The sequence below is a fragment of the Neofelis nebulosa genome, chromosome X (assembly GCF_028018385.1).
Source record: "Neofelis nebulosa isolate mNeoNeb1 chromosome X, mNeoNeb1.pri, whole genome shotgun sequence".
Lineage (NCBI taxonomy): Eukaryota > Metazoa > Chordata > Mammalia > Carnivora > Felidae > Neofelis > Neofelis nebulosa.
In genome coordinates this window covers 16,237,582-16,254,811 of record NC_080800.1, presented here as the reverse complement: position 1 = coordinate 16,254,811, position 17,230 = coordinate 16,237,582, and the positions used below count along the sequence as shown (strand labels likewise).

Here is a 17,230-nt window from a genome sequence, read left to right as displayed (position 1 = left end):
AGTGTCTATTCAAGTCTTTTGCCCATTTCTTCACTGGATTATTTGTTTTTTGGGTGTTGAGTTTGAGAAGTTCTTTGTAGATTTTGGATACTAACCCTTTATCTGATATGTCATTTGCAAACATCTTCTCCCATTCTGTCGCTTGCCTTTTAGTTTTGCTGATTGTTTCCTTCGCTGTGCAGAAGCTTTTTATTTTGATGAGGTCCCAGTAGTTCATTTTTGCTTTTGTTTCCCTTGTCTCCAGAGACGTGTTGAGTAAGAAATTGCTGCGGGCGGGCAAGATCAAAGAGGTTTTTGCCCGCTTTCTCCTCGAGGATTTTGATGGCTTCCTGTCTTACATTGAGGTCTTTCATCCATTTCGAGTTTATTTTTGTGTATGGTGTAAGAAAGTGGTCCAGGTTCATTCTTCTGCATGTCGCTGTCCAGTTTTCCCAGCACCACTTGCTGAAGAGACTGTCTTTATTCCATTGGCTATTCTTTCCTGCTTTGTCAAAGATTAGTTGCCCATACGTTTGTGGGTCCATTTCTGGGTTCTCTATTCTGTTCCATTGATCTGAGTGTCTGTTCTTATGCCAATACCATACTGTCTTGATGATTACAGCTTTGTAGTATAGCTTGAATTCTGGGATTGTGATGCCTCCTGCTTTGGTTTTCTTTTTCAAGATTGCTTTGGCTATTTGGGGTCTTTTCTGGTTCCATACAAATTTTAGGATTATTTGTGCTAGCTCTGTGAAGAATGCTGGTGTTACTTTAATAGGGATTGCGCTGAATATGTAGATTACTTTGGGGAGTATCGACATTTTAACAATATTTGTTCTTCCTATCCAGGAGCATGGAATCTTTTTCCATTTCTTTGTGTCTTCAGTTTCTTTCATAAGCTTTCTATAGTTTTCCGTGTATAGATTTTTCACCTCTTTGGTTAGATTTATTCCTAGGTATTTTATGGGTTTTGGTGCAACTGTAAATGGGATCGATTCCTTGATTTCTCTGTCACTTCATTGTTGGTGTATAGGAATGCAACCGATTTGTGTGCATTGATTTTATATCCTGCAACTTGCTGAATTCATGAATCAGTTCTAGCAGTTTTTTGGTGGAATCTTTTGTGTTTTCCATACAGAGTATCATGTCATCTGCGAAGAGTGAAAGTTTGACCTCCTCTTGGCCGATTTGGATGCCTTTTATTTCTTTGTGTTGTCTGATTGCAGAGGCTAAGACTTCCAATACTATGTTGAATAACAGTGGCGAGAGTGGCCATCCCTGTCTTGTTCCTGACCTTAGAGGGAAAGCTCTCAGTTTTTCCCCATTGAAGATGGTATTAGCGTTGGGTCGTTTATATATGGCTTTTATGATCTCGAGGTATGATCCTTCTATCCCTACTTTCTTGAGGGTTTTTATCAAGAAAGGATGCTGTATTTTGTCAAATGCTTTCTCTGCATCTATTGAGAGGATCATATGGTTCTTGTCCTTTCTTTTATTGATGTGATGAATCACGTTAATTGTTTTGCGGATATTGAACCCGCCCTGCATCCCAGGTATAAATCCCACTTGGTCGTGGTGGATGATTTTTTTAATGTATTGTTGGATCCAGTTGGCTAATATCTTGTTGAGGATTTTTGCATCCACATTCATCAGGGAAATTGGTCTATAGTTCTCTTTTTTAGTGTGGTCTCTATCTGGTTTTGGAATCAAGGTAATGCTGACTTCATTGAAAGAATTTGGAAGTTTTCCTTCCATTTCTATTTTTTGGAACAGTTTCAAGAGAATAGGTGTTAACTCTTAAATGTTTGGTAGAATTCCCCTGGAAAGCCATCTGGTCCTGGACTCTTGTTTTTGGCAGATTTTTCATTACTCATTTGATTTCCTTACTGGTTATGGGTCTGTTTAAATTTTCTATTTCTTCCTGTTTCAGTTTTGGTAGTGTATATGTTTCTAGGAATTTGTCCATTTCTTCCAGATTGCCCGTTTTATTGGCATATAATTGCTCATAATATTCTCTTATTATTGTTTTTATTTCTGTTATGTTAGTTGTGATTTCTCTTTCATTCTTGATTTTACTTATTTGGGTCCTTTCCTTTTTTTCCTTGACCAAACTGGCTAGTGGTTTATCAATTTTGTTAATTCTTTCAAAGAACCAGCTTCTGGTTTCATTGATCTGTTCTACTGGTTTTTGGTTTTTTGTTTTTTTTTTTTTTTTGGTTTCGACAGCATTAATTTCTGCTCTAATCTTTATTATTTCCTGTCTTCTGCTGGTTTTGGGTTTTATTTGCTGTTCTTTTTCCAGCTCCTTACGGCATAAGGTTAGGTTGTGTATCTGAGCTCTTTCTTCCTTCTTTAGGAAGGCCTGTTTTTTGTTTTTTGTTTTTTTAATGAAAACTTTTAAGCACACAGGAGAGAATAGCAAAACCCCCATCCTTGTCCACAGATGGAGTAAGTAGTTCAAGGCTGAGCATGTGTCAGAGATGTGCAAGACCCTCACCAGCGGCCAGTGACAGGGATAAAGGATGCATCTGCTAAATGTTGAATGATGACCATGATGCATAGGTTTTTGGTACTTTCTCCCTGGCAAGGAAGGGGGATGGGTTTGGAGTAGGTGACAGGAATAAAAACAGAGGGGTGACAGAACTGCATGCAGTTCTGGAGTTGTGAACTCCAGAAGGAACTTGGTAATGATGGCAAGGGCAAGGGGGTGGGGCAGTCTGCAGCAACATGACTGTGGAGAAATGACCAAATCCATGTTGTCTGTTTTTTTAAGCAGATGAAGAATACTCATCCTTGGAGAGGATATTGAGGGACTCGGTTTCACGCGGGAAGCTAGTTTTGACCTAATTTGGAGAAAGCAGAGTTTGGTTAATGGAGGGTATTCTGTCTGTAACAGGAGGGACAAGGTAGAGCTAATGGGCCTGTGGGGAGGAGGAATGTGTGTTGTGCATAATGATAGAGATTATGGAGACTTTGGAGCCAAGGGGATGTGTTACTTACTGTTTGTGTATGCATTGGGCACCTCTGAAGTCCTCATGGTGAAACAGAAGAAACAGAACGCTTTTCAGATCCTGAAGCTAAAGATGAAGTAGCTTGTGCATTAATTCATAAACACTGTATCCTTTATGTATTAGTTCCTTGGGGACAATTAAAACCATCTCATCAGGTGAGGGTTAGGAACTAAAATAGTGTCCTGTTTAATCTTAGGATAAACTTTGTTATTGACATTTTGATAATCTTGTGTTAGACATACTTAGTCTTCCATTGAGGAATCTAAGAACTGGAGTTTCTTTCTGATTAGGCCCCATAATGCTCTTGGCCAGAGTTCCCTAGAATATTTGTTAATAATTTCCATTGTTCCAGCAGTGCTTTTAGGCATCACAGTCTTGGCAAATATAGAATATGTTACATACTATTATAGTCCTGGGCTAATGTCTCTAAGTATCTCTTTACCTTTTAAAATATTTCTTTGATGGGGGCGGGGTGGGGGCGCCTGGGTGGCTCAGTCATTTAAGCATCCGACTCTTGATTTCAGCTCAGGTCATGATCTCACAGTTTGTGAGTTTGAGCCCTACATCAGACTCTGTGCTTACAGTGAAGAGCCTTCTTTGGATCCTCTGTCTCCCTCTCTCTGCCCCTCCCCAACTCATGCTCACTCTCTCTCTCTCAAAAATAAATAAACGTTAAAAAAATGTAAATATTTCTTTGGTGACATATAGGCTAATTGCCTCCACAGTTCCTGCAGGATATCCTTTTTAAGTCCTGACTTTTTATAAAAATGTAACAATACCCCAGTAAGTTAGTGACCCCTGCTTTTGTATAAAGGTGATGTCTGAAAAGCATACAGATTTATAGATATGCTTACAAGGGCGTGCATTTGAGAATCTTCTTAGGGCCAGGTATTGTGCCAAGTGCTTCCCTTACATTATATCATTTAGTTCTCACAATGATGTCATGGACCCAGTAGTATAGCTATTCCTGTTTTATTTTTTTTTAACGGGCATCAGAAATGTTGAGTGACTTTCCAAGGAAGGGGCACACAGTGAGTGGTACAATCAGGTACAGTCATGATCTTGCCCATATGTCACATTGTCATTCAGTAACACACTGCAAGATGAGTATGATTACTCGCATTTTTTCATAGATGAGGAAAGCGACACACTTGTGACTAGGAAGAATGTTAGAAATGTAAAAACAACTGCTTAGACTTCATAGGGTTTTCCCTCACTGCTTGGAGCTCTTTAGCATTATATCATCAACTGTTCATCTGTGGATGAAAAATGTCTAAATGTCATTTAATTTTCATATAGCAACGAATAAAAGCTAAAAGATTTTTAAATATTGGTAATACAAATGAGAAATAGATGTTTGAATTTCTATATTAAATATAAGAGTTCTGTTGAATACTTTCTTCTACTTGCCGCTTCAGAACTAACACAGCAGTTAGAACCCAAAGTAAACTTATTGAGCACATAGTCACTGCTCTTTAAGTTGCCAACTGGCACAGTTGTAGCCATTGAGACATTTCTAGTTTTTTTCAGCTTCAATTAGGTTTAAATATTTCACTTAGTTTTTCAAAGAATTGTCATTAAGTAAGAATGGTGGGACTGTGGTCATTTGTAGATTGACTAGGGAGCATTTATGTCTTCATTATGGTGTGTTCTCAAATCAGTACATCATTACTCTTTGTATAACAGAATTTAAAGTCAACCTTGGTTAATTTTTTTTATAACGTATAGACTGAAGTTGCTTTCCGGGAAGGATGAGTCAATTTCTTGAGTGGATGCTAATTCAAGTTCACACGTCTGTGTGCCGTGTGTTTTGCTCTCCTGTTGGCACACAGTTCTTTGGCAGTTTGCCTTTTGAGCATGTCATCATCTTCTAACAACAGTTATGTTCTCAAAAGGCTGGAGAGAGAGGAATTGAAAAGAAAGGCAGAGGAGGAAAGGCTTCGCCTAGAAGAGGAAGCCCGTAAGCAGGAGGAGGAAAAGAAACGGCAGGAAGAGGAAGAAAAAAGAAAGGCAGAAGAGGAGGCTAAGAGGAAGGCCAAGGAGGAGCTGTTGTTAAAAGAAGAGCAAGAAAAGGAAAAACAAGAAAAAGAAAAGCAAGAAAAAGCCATGATTGAAAAGCAGGTATAGTATAAGTCTTCATATGGACTCTCCTCAAGAGCTTTAGTTAATATTAGGTAAAATTAGTTAAATTTGAATGATTCATAATGTTTGCTTGAAGTTTTCTCTTAAACTAACTGGGATGGTTATTAAGTATGAGTTACTTTGGGCAATAAAAGTGAAGTTTGTAATGTTTGCTGTATGTCAGTTCACATTCCCCAGAAGGAAGATCCTGGGATGAGAATTTGGGTGCCAGGAGTTTATTTGGGAGAAGATCCCAGGAAGCTGGTAGGAGAGTGAGAGGAAAGCCAGTATAAGTGCACTGATGAGTGGCTTACTGTGGACCACTGGGAGCTAATGCCTTTGGGACTCTCTCAGAGACTGTGGAATATGCCTTAGAATTGTCTCTCTGAGGGGTGAGGAAACTGGATTGTTTATCTGCCAACTTCTATCTCTCATGGTTGAAGGTCACTCCTTGGGTAATTAACTTTCTGAAACACCTAGCCATGTGCACATGGCCAGAGACTACCCTCAGACACAGAAAGACCTTGGCAGGCAGTATGGAAACTGTCTGCAGGTAATTTGCATGATGGACCCAGAGTATATGAGTGAGGCCCAGCCGTGTCTACTACATCATAGAGCAGGCTGTGTAAATCCACACTGAATATTGGAACAGCATCTACTTTGAGGTAGCTGATAAGGTAGAAGAACACGTGCATATCCCAGGGAATCCCACTACAGTGTTTTCTCAGCTTAGTAAAGTTTATGCCTTGGTTTCCCTATTTCTATCAGAAGGAAGCAGCAGAAGCAAAGGCCCAGGAGGCAGCTAAACAGATGCGTCTAGAAAGAGAACAGATCATGCTGCAGATTGAGCAGGAGCGCCTGGAGAGGAAGAAGGTAAGGGCTCAGGATCAGGAGGAGTTAGGGTGAGGCAGGAACAGGAAATCAATCCAGTTCTGTTCTGCAGTTGTTCGGTAGAGTGATCTTAGAATTGTCTAATTAGGTCAAATTTCTTGATAGTGCTGTTCACATCTTCTGTATCTTTGTTGGTTTTCTGTCATCTTGTTCTCTTAGTAACTGAGAGAAGAGTGTTAAAAGTTCTCTCTGTGATTATGTATTTATCCATTTCTCCTTCCAGTTCTATCAACTTTTGTTTTAAACGTTTTGAAGCTCTACTGTTAGGTGAATACATATTTCAGATTATTAAATTCTCCTGTTAAATTGACCCTTTTATCGTTAGTATATCTCTATCTCCATTAATAATTGTATTAAAGTCCACTTTGTCAGACTTTTTTTTTCCACTTTGTCAGCCTTTTTATGTTCACTGTCTGCATCGTAAATATTTGTCCATCCTTTTACTTTGAACCTATGTGTTTCCTTACAAATATGTCTCTTGTAAACAGCATAAAGTTAGGACTTGTTATTTGAATCCAGTTTGATGGCCTTTGGCTTTTCATTGGGGTGCTTTTGTCCATTTACATTTAATGTAATTAGGGATAAAGTTGGGTTTAAGGAGGCTGATTATAAATAAAGCTCCATTCCCGTGGTGTCCTAGATCCAGCCTAAGCTTTGTACTGAATTAGGTCTGGGAGCTAGGAGATCAATCTCTGGCATTCCTTCATGCCCTGCACCTCACCCTCACTTTCTCTAGGGTGGTCCTCTAGAATGGCAGGTAGTGATCTGTTGTTTTTAGGTAACCTAAGGAGAGGAAGGAAAAAGGTGGGATATAAACTGAATGTCGATTCCAAATACTAGTTCACTTTTCAAGCATTTGACCTTGTCCATAGGGCAGAGGTGTGTATCTGCAAAACCAATGGAAACCTTTCTGTACTCATTATCCTCTTCTGACATTTCTCTCTTACGAGTTTTCTGAGATATGTAAAATCACATATAGACCCAGCTGCTTTTATGTTCATTTGGTATTATAGTCCTCTTACCTGGTCCTTTTTGGTTTCCAGAGAATAGATGAAATCATGAAGAGAACAAGGAAGAGTGATGTGTCTCCAGAAGTGAAGGTAGGTGTTCAGAGTGCCATTTTGATAGTTTATGGACTGAGGAGAATGGCACAGTATGTTCAGTGGAATTGTAGGTCTTGGAGAGGAACAGCCAGAAAAAACGAACTCTTCCTGCTTTGTTCCTGGCTAGATTAAGGAGGCTACAGGTACTTGGATGGAAAGAGGAGTCTAAGAGAGGAGTTTCAGAGACAGGGTGGTAATAAAAAATTTGAGGAGTTGGGTTGTGGATGCAGAGAGAGGCACAGTAGTCCATGAATAAAAAAGAAAATGGTGACATATTGATAAGGGAAATACAGTTAACTTGTAATAAGCCCAGAAGATTCAAAGAATTAGCATGGAATAGGCAGATGGTTCAGCACAGTTCTGAATATCCTTTGATGCTTTTCAAAAGTGCTTGTCTTTGTATGTAAAGTCATCCTTCCCTCTGTTTTTAGAAAGAAGACCCAAAAGTAGAGCTTCACTTGCCTGTGTGTGTGGAAAATAAGACAAAACCAGTTGTCCCGAACAAAATAGGTGAGTGTGAGGGCTGGTTCTTGGGTTCTTCCTTTCAGCAGGTGAGGGCTCAAAGCACTTCCTGCGGGGATGAACACCCATGGGTCTTAAGAACATTATTCCTGTAAGGGCACTGTGTAGTTTTCCTCCTGGGGGAGTCTCCATCTCCAGTACAGGTCTGTCAGGTCCATTCAGAAAGCTCTGGGGTCTTCGGTTACTTTAATAGTCCCAGCACAGGAAGCCGGCCACCTGGAGTCTCATGCTAGTTTCCAGGGAGGTTAACAGCTGATCAGATTCTGTTCAGAACCGGTTCTGCTATTCTACAGTGGTTTCTTCTGTCTTCCACACAGGAGAGCTGGACAGTCCAGCTCTTCTCTCTCATGTATACTTAAAACTCATTAGATGTGAGGGGCACCTGAGTGGCTCAGTTGGTTGACTGTCCCAACTCTTGATTCAGGCTCAAGTCATGATCCCAGGGTCATGGGATCAAGCCCCACATCAGACTCTTCACTGAGTGTGAAGCCTGCTTGGGATTCTCATTCATGCTCTCTCTCTTTCTGCGCTCTTCCTCCCTCTCCCTCCCTCCATCTCTCTCTCTCTCTCTCTCTCTCTCTCTCTCTCTCTCTCTCTCAAAGAAAACCCCTCCTTAGATGTGAATATATCATGGCAGCCAAAGTCAGAAAGGCATGTCCATCTCAGAGGTACTCTACATCTCTCCTTTGCCTTGGGGCCCAAGAAAATGCTACACAGAGCCTGGGGACCTGCACAGTATATGACACCAAGCCTCCTGGGTGGGTCATGAGCCCTGCACAGACACTGATGATGTCATTTGTCTTCTTTTCTCTCTGAAGCTGATGACATCGGGTTCTTTTTGCAAAAGGATGTTGGACTGTTTGTAAAGCAGAGGATTAAATTAATTGTCTCAATATATATTTCCCCTGCTCTTTCATTGTTCTGGTATTTTATGATTAACAGAATGACTTTGTGTTCTCAATCAGAAATAAATGGGTTGAACACCTGCCAGGAAGTTAATGGTGTGGGGCGTACTGCCCCAGAAACTTTTCCTCGAGACGTTTTCTCTAATGGGCTTAAACCAGTTGGGGGACTTGTTCATCTAGACACCCTTGATGGGAAATCAAACAGCCTGGATGACTCAACTGAAGAAGTTCAGTCTATGGATGTGAGGTAAGCTGGTTTATTTTGCATGTGAGCCTCATCTCTTCTCCAAACACCTCCACTGCCTCTTTGTTGATTTTTTTCATCTTTTACATACCTAAATCAACTAAAGGAGGTTCGATTGCCATTCACAAAAGCTATCAGTGGTATATTAGTGTGTTGGGTCAGGTTCTTTAGAAGTAGAGCCTGAGACAGGTATTCTAAGGCATGGGATTTATCGGGAAAGAGTTCTCACAAGCAAGTGGAGGGTGGGAAGGAGTATGAAGCAGGGGAAGTCACTAAGCAAGGATTCTGTTTTAGCTGGTCCTATGGGAGCTCTGGAGGATGAATTTCCACTAGAGGGTGGTCTGATTAAGGGAGGCAGCCTTCGTGCCACTCTACCCATCAGCCATTGAGTGTGGTCACCCAAGGTAGGGATGCAGTTGTAACTTCTGTGGGCGTAGGACTGCTGTCAGCCAAAGGCAGTTGTCCAGAGAAAGGGTGGCAACTGTGAGCTATTAGCAGCCAGCTCTCTGTGCAGCTGGGAGACGGATGCGCCTACACATCAGTGGGGTCTGAGTGGGGCACCAACAGGACTCACTGTGTCCAGTGTCTTATGTTTAAGTAGTCTTGTCATTGGAGACTTGATAAAAGATCTAATCTGATTCCAGATACTAAAATCTTAAACAATTCACCTGGCAAATTAATCTCAGACAAAAGGCAAATTCAGTTAGCATGTGGTTGAGACAGAGACACTGAAACAGAGAGCCTTGGGCAGGGCAATTGGAGTGGGGGCAGCTATCTGAGCCAGGAGGCAGTGACAGTGTTTTACAAAAGTTCTGCCAGAGCTCCAGGTGGCCAGAGGTTAACCTTTTCTCCTTGGCTGTGAATTCTCAGCTTTCTCTTTGGGGGTGGGGTCTGGGGAGGAGGGTCTTTCCTAGGGCACAGTGATTGTAAATGTCCTAGGTTGTGCACCCTGGCCTTAAGCCAGATGTGTACAAACCCAGGGTCCAGCACCCCATCACCAGTAGAGCAAATTCTATGGAGACAACCCTTGCCTCCATTGCTGTCCATCTCCTTAGGCCCTAGGGTGAAACAGCAGAGGCATCTTAAACATTAACACAGCATCTCTCCCCCTCCCCGTGTTGAACCTACCTCTACTTATTCCTTATGTCTCTGGGTGTGGGGAAGACGACAAGACACAGCATCAGCCAGGGTTCAAGAAAGTGAAGGGGCTCAGTGTGTACTCTGAGTTCTCCTGTGGCCACCTCTGCATTTAAAGAAAGGTGACTCTTGGAGGTTGCACCCAAGCTTGTAGCATTTTCTCCTCCTCACGATCTGACCAGCTGTTGAAGGCCAGGGAATGGAGGTGAGGCAAGGTGGAGATAGGGTGGGTGCTTCTGCTGATGGGGCAGTTTGTCCAGGCTCCAGCCACCACAAGTGGTGTTAGGTCTTCTACTGCCTCGTAACTAGGTTGAGTATGAGGGAAATTGGATTTTCTCAGTTTCTTCAGTTCACCTGGTTTTTGTAGATTCTTCTCTCAGATCTTATCAAGGAAGAAAAGAACAGACAAACTTGGCAGCAACCTTACTCTGGCTATTAAGAAAGACCCCCAGTGTCAGGACCTCACATCCCAGCCCACCTCATCTGAGCTAGGCCTGTGGTTGACCCAGCTATGAAACTCCTTCTTCCATCTCTAGGTTGAAGAGAGAGAGAGAGCCATACCCCACTGGGCAGGAGCTAGATAAGTCAGGGTAGAGTGGGGCCTCACTTTAGAGAGGGAGCATGGGAGAGATTTGCTCTGCAGGTGACTGGGTGCATGGTGGGGTCCTTCTTAACAATGGCCCCCACCTAAACTGAACATTTACTGCAGGCTGCACAGACTTCCTCAGTATGATCACGTCATGCTCACAGGAACCCCGATAGGGAGAAATGATTGTTCATCTCGTTGTACAGCAGTGGAAACTGCACCTGGCAGGGAGAAAGAACAGCTTGTCCAAGGTAGCACTGCTAAAGAGAAACAGCACCAGGAACCCTGGTGCTGATTAGGGCCCTTCCTCAGCTCTGTTTTAACTTCTAACATTTGCTTTCTGTTTGGGTTTCCCATTTTGAAGGTTTTGGAAGTGGTTGGCTTCTCTGCAGTAGAGTGCTGGTACCTGTGGTTTTTATTTTCTTTCTTCCTGTGGGCAGTGTGAGCTTGGCCTTCACAGCCCTGCCCAGTCCACTTCCCTTGTTTTCCCTTGGGAGGGGGGCTTCTATCTCTCAATGTCTCAGATTTGAACTAACTTATGTTTTTTATAGTGTGTTTCACACCAGCTTTGTCTCTAAATCCATCTTCTCTCGAAAAGTAGTGTAACAGAATATTGTAAATAGAATTAATTTTCATATTTTTCTCTGCCTCCCTCCTTCACTGTCCCTCCCTTCCCCCCATCCCAGTCCTGTTTCAAAGGAAGAGCTTATCTCCATCCCAGAATTTTCACCAGTAAGTGAAATGATTCCTGGGGTGTCTCTGGACCAAAATGGAACTGGTAATGCCCGAGCACTTCAAGATCTCCTAGATTTCACTGGTCCGCCCATGTACCCCAAGCGATCCAGTGAAAATCTCAGCCTGGATGACTGTAACAAAAACTTGATTGAAGGATTTAACAGTCCTGGCCAAGAAAATACTCTGAACACCTTCTGTTGACAAATACATCTCTTTAATGAAAGGTACAGTCCAGTCCTTTGGTTATAGTGTAAATTTATACCTCTCCAACTGGGGTTTGTAAAGATGGGATAAACATCACTCAGTGTCCTGAATGGTCAGTTTTATTTGAAAAATACACATGTGAATATGAATAGAGGTATCACTCATTTTTCAAAACTTAACATTATGCCAAATGTAGTTTATGAAAGACCTGCATTACTACCTGTTTGCATTAACTGAAAGTAGTGCAAAGAGACTTTTCACTTTTACAAAAAAAAAAGGCAAAATGCAAAAACAGCCTTCAGTGTTTGTCTTGGAGTGAGCTGTTTGAGAGGCAGCATGCACCCTGCACAGGGACAGTGGCTCCGTCAAACTCCTTCCTGAGAGCTGCACTCAGCATTCAGCCGCCATAGCTTTGCACTGTGTCTGCGAGCATCTGTGCTTTCTCTCATATTATTTTACACATCCATTAGCAAGATATATTCTAAGGTAAAAGAAAAGCCTAAGAGGTTATTTTGGGGGTCTGGGAACACTCAAAAATTTTTCCATATGAGTTGGTAGTAGTTAATTGCTTCTTCACCTTGCGGCATTTCTGCTTACAAAAGGTTTCATAGGAACATTCTTTCAGATGGGAGGAAACCTGTATATGGTATATACTGCAGCACACACAATAATTGAGATGGATTTCAAGTGAATCCTTTGTATGAGAGCCTTCAGTGCCACACCCCACCATGCCCACCCTGCTGTTGGGGGTGTGTGGATGGGTGTGTGGTGTGTGTGTTGAGAAGCACTGCTACAAGCTTGACCAACCATCTATCTGGAGTAGCACCATTTTTAGAGGCAAAGACAATACTGTAATAGTGGTACAAGGTGGTGTTAATAAAGTGAATTTCTCCCCTAGTTTTACTCGATGACATTCCACATTCTATCTGCAGTCATTCATATATAATGATGAGCATTGGGTCAAATGATTTGCTGTTCTCTTGACCCATTCTGGAATCTTTGCAAGCAAACATCTATTCTTGGATCACACTGAGGGAGTGGGGAGATGGAGAGCTGAAGTTTATGTCCTGAAGCTTTTGTTCCCCACCTTTGGCCTTTTTTCTTGTCAAAGTGGGTTATAAACACTCTGCGTTTGTGTGATTTAGTTATACACACCTTACATTGGATTTACTTCAGTTTGGGGCTTGTTTTTTAATTAATGAAAACATAATTAGAATCTATCATCAAATCCTTTCGTAAGTTAATTCCAGTTGTCCTCCCACTTTAGACTCTGAAAACATTTTTATATTCTCAGCATTCTCTCACTTCGTTTCTTATGAGGCTCCACTCCTATAACACAGCTTCGATGCCTGATATGATTTAGTCCAATCTTTCTCTTTCTCAAATGAGGAAACACAGGCTGACTGGCTGGCCCAGTCAGAAGAGCACACGACTGTTGATCGTGGGGTTGTGAGATCAAGCCCCACGTTGTGCATAGAGCCTATTTTAAAATAGTAAAGTCTATTTTGGGGCACCTGGGTGGCTCAGTTGGAGGAGCATGTGACTCTCGATCTTGGGGTCATGAGTTCAAGCCCCACAGTGGGTGCAGAGATTACTCAAATAAATAAAATCAAATGAGGAAACAGGTTGGGGAGGGCACATGGCCAAAGGTCACTGTATTTTGTATACATCTTCCTGTGCTCAGCTATCAGCTGTAGATAGTGCATCTTAAGAGTTCACTTCTCTCGTTCTTAGGAAAGCACTTGTGGCCCTTTGACACATAAAAGGGAATGTATGACAGGTAACATTTAGAATAAACTCTGTCAGTATTATGCTAAGTGAAATAACTCAGAAAAAGACAAATACCATATGATGTCACTCACATGTGGAATTTAAGAAACAAAACAAATGAGCAAAGAGGAGAAAAAGGGGCAAACCAAGAAACAGACTCTGAACTATAGGGAATAAACTGATGGTTACCAGAGGGGAAAGCAGGGGGCGGTGGAGATGAGGGAAATAGGGTATGGGGATTGTGGAGTGCACCGGTTGTGATGGGCACCAAGTGATGTATGGAAGTATTGAGTCACTGTATTGTACACCTGAAACTAATATAACACTGTATGTTAACTGAATTAAAAACTTAAAATCAAGGATAGGATACAAGTGAACATAAATAAGCATGTGTTTTGTTGTTTGTTTTGACTGCATTTGGCTTCTTAAAATAAGTTCTGCACTGAAATCTTAAAATGTGTTGGTTTTTGTTGTCACGGTGGCTAGGGGCAGCAATACCATTTGGAAAGCAGAGCTTGGGACATTAAGTATCCTGCAGAAAATTTGGCCACCTAATAGAATAGTCCCACCCAAAATGCTGAAGCTCTTCCATTGAAAGATACTGCTATATAATTATCAAGAAGTTAGAAAGTTCCAGACAGAGTGATCATTTTAGTGAGAAAGAATAGGTACAATGTGGTCTCTTCATTCATCTCATCTGGTTTTGTTTTTGGATTGACACAGGTGGTGTTTGGAGAACCCATGAAGCTACTGGTAGTCAAATCCAAGCTGCTGGTCCTCTGAAGAAGCTTCTGTTGTCCTAAATCACTGGATTCCAAATTATTAGATGAAAATGTAACTGTATCCCTAGTTAGTATGTCAAACACTGACCACTCTTGGTAGAAACCACTCTTGGTCGAAACCTTGAAACATTGGCCTTGTTGGGCTTTAGCGAAGTTTCATGTTACAGTTCTATTTATGAGCTTCAGCTGCTGATAAAGTGCTTCCTATACTACTTTATCATCATAGTGATCCTCTGAATAACCCAGGTGATTCTGTGTTGGAAATTCACCTTATAACCATTCTTATTCCCAAAGTTGGAGTACATAAACATTTAGATGTCTTTTCCTGTAAATATTCTAGACATTGACTCAAACTCTACTTAAACTTACACTGAACTTGGGCTGCTTATCTCCCTGTCTGTGTTTAGAAGAAATTCCAGAGGGTTTTCCCCCTTTTCTGTGGTTTATTTGTTGGAAGTTACTATCAAGCTGTTTCTTATTATTAAGCTTAGCCACCTGCAAAATGCGTTGCCCCATATTACTCCTTGGGGGGCTGACAGAATAATATTGTCTGGTTGATTAAGAAAACTATTAAGCAATGTGGAATGATTTCTGTTCACGTATGCATTTTATTATAGACTCGGGCACCTGAATCTAGCAAGGGTCTTGTCATTGTTACCCCTTAAAATATCCAAGCCATCGAGTAGCTTTTGGACTGAAGGAAGCTTGAATGATTTGTGGGGCTCATGCACAGGTGGTTGGTTTTCATGTTGTTGCTACTGTTTTTCTCTTGGATCTTGGGGCCCTTGTTTGTTTGCTCCTGTGTTTGCTCAACTCTAATGAAACCAGGCTCAAATGAAAATGATAGTGCTCTGGAACAAGGGGGCCCTGAACTGGACCCAACATGTCATTTTAACAGACCAACATAAAAATATCAGAACAAGGGACAATGACACTAGAATGTATACTTCATGTGTTTTATGCCATATAATGTGTTTTCTTAATTTTTTTTCTTGTGGTGAAATGTGACTTTCAGATTAAAATGACCTCCTTTGAAACTGTTTTTTGTTTGAAAACTTCTTTGAAACTCTTGTACAATAAAGAGTTTGGAAAAGATCCATAATTCTGACTGAGGTTTGCAACCAGGAGATAAAAAGAAGTCTCAATAATAATCTTGTTCATGTGCTTTTAAAACCAGCTACAGTTTAAGACTTTATCAGTTATGGAAACTGTGTATGTTTGTGTATGTGTATATATTAAATAAAATACATGCCTCCAATAATGCAGTGCCATTGATCTTGAATATCAGGGGAAATCCCTTTTATGACAAGCACACAGAAAATGATAGCATGGTCTGACTTTCAAAAAATGCCTCACCGTCTTTCTTAGTTTTATTTTGCTAAATGTTTGTTTTGTTGTGATCTGTTGTGCCTCATAGCACCATTGTGACCATGGTGATGCCTCATGTGCATGATGTGTTCATTGTGTTTAATGTGAAATACATTTTCATTGAAGAGTCTGATGGCTTGCTAGTGTTTTGTTTGTTTCTGTAGGCTCGATGAAGAAATGTGCTGAAACCAAATCAGATTTTCTGAAACCTATGTGGAGAAAACCCAAAAATCCTGCGTAGGTGTCCTTTCCCTGTCAAACTCATTAAAATTTCTCTGTTGTCAGTTCCAAGCACAGCCAGCTGTAGAAATAAGCTTAAGTGATGAGCTGTCCCTAGGAAATGATGAACTTCGAAGTACAGTAAAGTTGATGTACTTTCATACCACTGATATGAGGGAATTCTAGCTAGCTAAGATGCGGCTTAGTGTAACCTATGAAAACATTCCACATAGCAATATGGCATTTAAACAGAATTATATTGGGTATGGTGACCTTTATTTTCCAGTAAGCTAAAACCAGACCAGCCTTTTTTTTTTTTTTTTTTTTTTTTTTGTATCTAATTCACGGCTTTTATACAGGCTGAGAGACAATACCAGCCAAGACCAGGAGCCAGAAAGGCATGTTGGAATGGGAATGTTGGAACCCTCATGGTAACTTTCTGGGCTGCCGTCTCTGAAGCCAGGGATCCAGTCAACACAGCCCTCCTCAGCTCTGCTGACAAAGCCTCTGTTCAGTGCACAGGAGTATCTGTCTTCTTTCCGTATGCTGGCCTATGACAGTGGCATTACAAGTAGCTTCCGTCTTCATGAGCTCTGGCCACAGGATCAGAGTGGTTGCCAGGCACTCCTAAGAGCAATTTTTTGTGAACGTTCTGAATTTTTCTTCATATGTACAGGTTTTCTGTTAATCACATGCTTTGTAAACTAAATTTGGAAAGCCAGTGTAAGGAACTGTTTTGTTTCTAAACATGCATTGAGGCTCCGTTACTTTGGAGCACGACAGAGTGACCTCCATCTCCACTCTTGAGTATTGTTCAAGAAAGCCAATTATGTAAGAAAATAGCATGAGAACTCTTAGCAATAGAAAAGAGGAGCCTTACAGATAGTCTTTGGGCGGGGAGGGGGGCTGCAAAAAGAAACAAGTGAAAAACTCATTCTTAGAATATTTTCACAGGTGAGCCAACTATTAAAGAAAAATCAGTAATTTTCTCACACATTAACAATAAACAGGAAGTTGACCCCCACAAGCCCCAGAAAGTTTGTAGAAATAAGCTAAATCTAAAACTTGATCAGGGGACATTACATGTAAATGGAAAGACATGTCATGTCCCTAGATGGGAAAATCTGTGTGTGCGAAGTAGACATAGTAGGTGGCCCTCACATTTGTGCAGTATTGTAAATCAAATCGAGTCCCAGTCAATGGAATTTCTGTTTCGCAACTTGTAAGCATAATTGTATAGTACATGTAACAGAGTGAACACAGAGCTAAGAAACTTACAAAATGAGCTTTTAAAAATGGAGAATTTCCCTGAACAAATAGCTAAATATATGATAAAACTTCCAGAACTAAAACAATGTAGTCTGATAAATAGAATTTGGAATAGAAAATAGAGATCAGTGATATACCCAAGAGACTAAGAATGTAATGTATGATGGGATGGGGGTGGATTATTTCATCCTATACAGAGATAGCATGTGATTTAGTGTCTCCTGAGGGTCAACTGAATTTAGCATCTCTGATAGGATGTGAATAAGGGCCCATATAATGAGGAAATTATGAGCAGGGTCCAAGGTGTGGGTACCAATTTTGGTTCAAAGTTTAATTCAGTGGAAATTTTAGACACACGGCTTGGTATGAGCCTCTAAAGATCTT

The 17,230-nt window shown here is 41.1% G+C and overlaps 1 protein-coding gene across 12 annotated transcripts in view; it reads left to right on the top strand.

The window, feature by feature from the left end:
- MAP7D2 (MAP7 domain containing 2) overlaps positions 1-15,485 on the top strand; it is a 112,933-nt gene extending 97,448 nt beyond the window's left edge. For all 12 annotated transcript variants that reach the window (XM_058712484.1, XM_058712483.1, XM_058712482.1 and 9 more), the window contains 7 exons: positions 4,886-5,111; positions 5,880-5,984; positions 7,046-7,102; positions 7,537-7,615; positions 8,593-8,779; positions 11,186-11,458; positions 13,932-15,485. In XM_058712484.1, the coding sequence (XP_058568467.1) occupies positions 4,886-5,111; positions 5,880-5,984; positions 7,046-7,102; positions 7,537-7,615; positions 8,593-8,779; positions 11,186-11,435 (904 nt within the window). In that variant the 3' untranslated portion in view covers positions 11,436-11,458; positions 13,932-15,485. The remainder of the gene's footprint in view (positions 1-4,885; positions 5,112-5,879; positions 5,985-7,045; positions 7,103-7,536; positions 7,616-8,592; positions 8,780-11,185; positions 11,459-13,931) is intronic.
- Positions 15,486-17,230: the final 1,745 nt, after the last annotated feature.